At 32.2% G+C, this 6,532-nt stretch overlaps 1 protein-coding gene across 1 annotated transcript; it reads left to right on the forward strand.

Moving 5' to 3' along the window:
• Positions 1–777: 777 nt before the first annotated feature.
• Positions 778–4,815, forward strand: LOC140452385 (cytochrome P450 307a1-like). Its single transcript, XM_072546601.1, has 2 exons — positions 778–1,199; positions 2,552–4,815. The coding sequence occupies exons 1-2, from the start codon at positions 863–865 to the stop codon at positions 3,685–3,687; spliced, it is 1,473 nt and encodes a 490-aa protein (XP_072402702.1). The 5' UTR covers positions 778–862; the 3' UTR covers positions 3,688–4,815.
• The last annotated feature ends 1,717 nt before the right edge of the window (positions 4,816–6,532 follow it).

Consider the following 6,532-nt stretch of genomic DNA (forward strand, 5'->3'; position numbering starts at 1 on the left):
GAGAGAAGAGGAATCAGTGTGTTTTGTTTGTGAATGTAAAGTGACAGTGAAGCACATTTTGATTGACTGTCCAATATACTCAGTTGAAAGACTATATCACCACATTCCAAAAACATTAAAAGACCTTCTAGGGAATCTAAATACGTAGCTGACTTGATAGAATTCTTGAAATCTATAAACTTTTTTAATAAAATTTAATACAATACATCAATAATTAAAATATATATTATATACATTATTATGTAATTGATATTTTGTATATGCCTATGTATGTCTTGATCACTTTTTGTATTTTTCTTTTTTCTATGCTAATAACCCTAAGTGGTTAAAGCAAAATAAATAAAAAAAATTTTAAAGAAATTTTATAGTTATAAAATTATAAGAATTTGTCTATTTTTTTTTTATAAAATGTACCTAAATAGATCCTAAAGATATATTGTAGAGATATATATTCCAGTAATATTATTATATATTTTTTAAATAAGATATTTTTTTGAACAAATTTTTATTTTAGCTGAAATATTTAACATTTTATTTTTAGAGCTACTTTGATATATTTTTCCATAGATTTTTATGAAGGGGACAAAATACTACAAAAAATATTCCATAAAAGTGTTAGAGAATAGTAGCGGTAGTGGTGGTACCTTAAAATAAAGGTAGCGGGGGCGTCATGAACCGCGCCAATGTGCAAATCAAAGTACCAGCAGGCACCCCCTGGTGGGGCGAGGGCATAGAGAGGGGATCAGCGATTGGTTACAGCGCACCAGGTCTATCAAGAGCTTAACTAGTGGCCGTCCGTCATAAAGAGGGTAGCGCTTCGTGAACTCACACACAGTGACCAGTTGTGCCTCACTCAACGGATATGATCGCGCTCGTTGTGCTGTGCCTTGTGCTTTTCGTGTGCTGGTTCAGCAGGAGGAACCGTAAAGTCATACCCAACTATCCTCCGGGACCCAAGCCATGGCCTATAATCGGCAGCTTACATCTATTAGGACAGCATCGGACTCCGTTTGAAGCGTTTACGGCACTTAGCAAAATCTATGGAGATATTTTCAGTATTCAATTAGGTGCTACCCCCTGTGTCGTCGTTAATAATTTCGAGCTCATTAAAGAAGTGTTGATTTCAAAAGGAGGAGATTTCGACGCCAGGCCAGACTTTATTAGATTCCACAGGCTCTTTGGTGGAGATAGAAATAACTGTAAGTACACTTTTTAAATTTTTTTCAGCAATTTATTATATATATATATATATATATATATACAAAATTTTTGTATATATTTACGTAAATAAAATAAATTATCAGATAATAAAATAAATAAAAATGTTCAATATATTAGGTATTAGGAATGACAGGAAAAATATTATTGTAGAAATTAAATTATATAAAATCTTTGTGGTGATGGTCTTAGATGATACCCGAAGCTCTTCAATTGTTTTATTAGAGCGGAGCATCGGAGATTGCTTTTCTCGCATCGTTTAAACTAAATTTTAAGATTAAATGAATCAATGGTTGTGAAAGAAGGCAATCCCGTTATTGTAACATTCCTAGCAAAAAGTCAAGTCAAAAAGAAAGAAGAAAGCATTATTCATTGCTTTCCGCAACGCAGTTATTTATATGTGCAATCCTTGTGCTTTTAAGAGGTCGAGTGCACCTGCTTCATTCATAAAATTGCTTTATTACATACTCGATTGCCGTGAACTTGAACTTGGGCTTCTAATGAAACTGAGTCTGTACAAGACAAACACCACATCACTTTAATTCCATCTAATTATCGGGTACAGTATATTTCCGTCGATGTTTACCATATTAGTAGTAGTATATTATTATCATTATCAATAATTTACAAATTATTATTATTATTAAAGCTGTATCTCGATGACAATAATATATTATTATATTTCTTTTATTTAATTTGTTAATATTATTAATTTATTATAAGTGCACACGGGATTTCTAGTAACATCAAATCAATTTGATTTGAACTTGAATGAATTAGGCCTAGCAGCGTTTCAGGAACGGTCCTGTGTTTGTAAAATAAGGCGCGTATTGTCTAAGGGACGGCCGTGCGTCTGTTGAATAAAAAGCAGCGAGAAGATTTAATAAGTGGTTGAAAAACGAGCTTGCTGATGCGGATGGCATGGTATGATAGTCTAGAGTGAATGTTAGTAGACTGCATGGTTTGGTTTGTTTGAAACAGGTGTATAGTGAGTAAGAAAGAGAGGAACATCTGAATGGGCTTGGGGCATCTCGTTCTTCTTCTCGCTCTTCGGTTCCAATTAGTCTAGCTAAGCGGGACTCGTGCCAAACATTGCGCCGGCCTTGACATTAAATTGTTGTATATAAAACCATTTTTAAAGAAAATTATATTTAAAGTTTATACAAAACCTTTAATTTAATAATTAAATTTATAATTTACACTAATTTATTGCTAGAGTGGAAACAAATTTTCTATTTTCAATATTTATTGCTATTGGCATTGTGTGTTTCAAATTTTATGTCATATTTTTTATTAGTTGTTAAAAAAAATTGTAACTTATGTTTTTTTGCAGCTTTGGCACTCTGCGATTGGTCAGATTTGCAGAAAACCCGCAGAAGCATCGCAAGGACGTACTGCTCTCCTAGATTCACATCATTGCAATATGATATGGTGGCAAATGTAGGAACAGATGAAATTTCCACATTCTTGTCGGAGGTCCAAAAATTGCCTATTAATACTCCTGTTGATATTAAACCTTTAGTACTGGCTGCTTGTGCCAATATGTTCACTCAATACATGTGTTCTACTAGTTTCGATTATAGTGATAAAAAGTTTCAAACTTTAGTTAGATATTTTGACGAAATTTTCTGGGAAATTAATCAAGGGTATGCCGTCGATTTTCTGCCATGGCTTCTTCCTTTCTACAAAAATCATATGAGGAAAATTTCTCACTGGTCCACGGAAATCCGCCAGTTTATTCTTAGTCGAATTATTGATAATCACAGAGAGTCATTAGATCACCACGCTCCTCCTAGAGATTTCACAGATGCGTTGCTCTTACATTTAGAAGAGGATCCAAATATGAGTTGGCAGCACATTATATTTGAACTGGAAGATTTCATTGGAGGACATTCCGCGATTGGCAATTTAGTAATGATGACCCTAGCAGCGTTGGTTCAATATCCTGAGGTAGCCAAAAAGGTTCAACAAGAAGTAGATGAAGTAACTGGTACAACGAGAGAGCCCAGTTTGTTAGATAAAACTTCTATGCCTTACACCGAAGCTGTTATTTGGGAAACTCTACGCAAAGCATCCTCTCCTATAGTACCACACGTCGCCAGCACCGACACTGATCTTTTTGGTTACAACGTTCCAAAAGGCACAATGATTTTCATTAATAACTACGAATTAAATGCCAGTGGTGACTATTGGCGAAATCCTGATGAGTTTCTCCCCGAACGGTTTTTGTCTTCCAAAGGACATGTTGTCAAACCAAATCATTTCATCCCATTTAGCACAGGCAAAAGAACATGTATCGGACAAAGACTAGTACAGTGCTATAGCTTCATCGTTCTAGCAACGCTTCTTCAGAAGTATGATATAAAAGCAGGAGGAGACATTAATCTAAAGCCTGGCTGCGTTGCCGTTCCCCCAGATTGCTTCAAATTGATTTTAACTCCAAGATCTTCAACTTCTGCCTTTAAATAAGCATCATTTCTATATTAATGGTAAGCATATTGTGTCTTTTCTATCATCGTTCACTGTTCCTCGCGAAGAGAAGTAGTGGCGAACAATACTGTACATACCTCCTTTGCCTGTCTTCCGAATGAAGAGAACTGGGTTCTCTGAACTTTCTTCATAGACTGAATACAAAGACGAGCAGAACTGGGACTCAAGTGATGCAAGAACTTGAGAAAAGCTTAACATTTTGTAAGTTGCAAATAAAAATCTTCGAAAGATTTAACTATTACAAACATGTTTAATACATTTTTTGTTTCATGTGGTTTTCTTTCTTTAATTTATGCAAAAATAGTAAACATATAATCGAAACTAGGAAATGGTTTATTTAATTTGGGTGTTTCTTTTATGTAGTATTATTAGCTTAAAAAATGCTTAGTTATATAAATGCTATTTTGTTAATATATGTAAATTTCTACATATGCTTATATACGTATTCCCTCCAATAATTATTTCTAAGAAATATATTTCAAGTATATTTTAAAAAACGCTAAAATTTTTCGTAATGATGGTATCTAATTTTATATTATTGAATCTATATCCATTATACATTTGGGTGTAAAAAGCGTAATAAGAAAACGTAAGAGAAATGAAATATTTTGAATTTGCTCATATTAAAGACTTTTTTGTTGTACCTGACTTTTCTTTATTTCAGTATTTTCAGTTCAAAATTTTTCATTTTGTATGTTCTGAACTTTATAGTATAAATGCTCGCTATTGCAAATGTTCTTAGATTTATTTTGTTATATTACAAATATATTAATATAGAACATTTTAAGAATTACGCACTTTTTAAATTTTAGGTTTTAAAACTTATTGTAATAGGTTAGAAAATACGATACACTTGTTTTGTGTTAGTTGGCTGTTTTGTAATGACAAATAATCTGATTATATAAATTGTATGCAAATTATTCGAGTGTGTAGTCACTCGGGTCCCATAATGACAGACGTGGCCAAAACGTTTAAAGCCAAAACATCACCCACCTAATAATTTCATATTTTCATTATTTTATCGCTCATTGTATATACATCATATAAATTTATTGTAAAAATATTTTTTTATTTATAGTATTCCAGTATTAGGTCTATAATATAATGAGACTGAATAAATTGTGTATTTTTATTAAGAAACGTGTTTTATTACCTTTTGCATGTCACAATGTTTCTTTTCAAAAGGAACTATTTGCTATCACAAGGTAAGGCCAAGAGCGAAACGAGGTTATGCTGTTAAATTAACGCTAAAATTGTAAATAAGTTTATTTTTCTACTTGCAAAACGTTTTTTCAACTCAAAGCATGTTTATAGTAGAAATTGTTGAATAATTTAAAATAATACTCAGTTCTCTTCTAAATTCTTATCAAATATCATTATAAAATCGAAGGTGTCATGATTTGTCTACAAATCTTCTTCTCTCTTGGCTCTACAAGAAGTGAGTCTTCTTCTAGTACCGGCTCCACTAATGAAGGTTTGCTATAACTAGACTTCGGCAAATATGCAAATAAAAATGTAGAAAATATGCGCATAAATATGCACGTGTTTACCCGAAAATATGCAAATATTTTACAAAATATGCATACAAATAAATAAAAAAATCGTAAAATAGTAACAATTTTATTTAAAAAAAAAGTGTACATAACTAAATATTTCCTACTATTCATTAAGATTTACATTTATTTTAAGTAACTACATCATTTTTAAGTATGAATAAACTTATTTAGAATTATGGTAACAATAAATGACCAAGTGGTGTTCAAAATTTTCTAACAAAAACTTGTGGCTTCTGTCTGAGTACATATATTTATATATGGAAAAACTTCGTTCAACATCAACTGATGTAACGGGAGCATTTTTCAAACTAACCAAAATATTTGGTTCTAAATTAATTGTTTCCGAAATATTTCCAGCTAGAACACTGACTACTTCAGAAAGAATATGGTAACCTTTATTTTTTTCCATAGTAGCTTCAAATTTTTTTAAAATATCTTTTCCAATATTACCTCTAACGTTCCGACAACATGACGCAAATTCTTTTATTAATGCTGTACTTTCGAACAATGACAGTTTTGGTGATTCTAACTGAGTAATTGTTTTTTGAACAAAACTAAAATTTGATTTTATAAATGAAAGTTCTTGTTGAAGCAAGTTACTCTGAAAAGTTTGTTTAGAATCCAAAAGAGATTGGGAACTTTCATCTGTTAACGTATCAATTATGTTCTTTATTTTAACAAAATGATCTGCATAAAAATTAGCTGCTTCTAACCATGTTCCCCATCGCGTTAAAATAGGTTGTGGTAGTAGAGGAATGTTAGGTAGTTGATTTCTTTATAAAGTTGAATTCTTATAGGAGATTTAAGAAATACTTTTTTGACACTGGATATCATGGTATTTACAAGAGGAAACTTTTTTCGTATTTCCTCTGTAACTCTGTTTAATCCATGCGCTACACAAGTAACATGTATTAAATCTGGGAAAAATATTTTTAAATTTTGTCCTGCTTTCACCATATAAGGAGCAGCATCCGATAAAATAAGCAGTAATTTATTAGAAGGAATAGTTGTCGGAAGAAAAAAAGTTGCTAATGTTTCTTGTATAAAACGCGAAATTGTTAAAGCATTTGTTTTCTCTAGTGTTGCCCAAAATCGGTCTTGATCTTGCAGTCTTGGTCTTGTTCTTGCGTTTTTGCAAGACCAAGACCAAGACCGCCTAATTTTAGCAAGACCAAGACCAAGACTGACCGTGCAAGATTTAAGCAAGAACAAGACTAAGCCTGCGAGACTCTTGCGTCTTGCAGTTAGGACTAAATGTGGTTTTAGCA

Source organism: Diabrotica undecimpunctata, chromosome 10 (assembly GCF_040954645.1).
Source record: "Diabrotica undecimpunctata isolate CICGRU chromosome 10, icDiaUnde3, whole genome shotgun sequence".
Classification (NCBI taxonomy): Eukaryota; Metazoa; Arthropoda; class Insecta; order Coleoptera; family Chrysomelidae; genus Diabrotica; species Diabrotica undecimpunctata.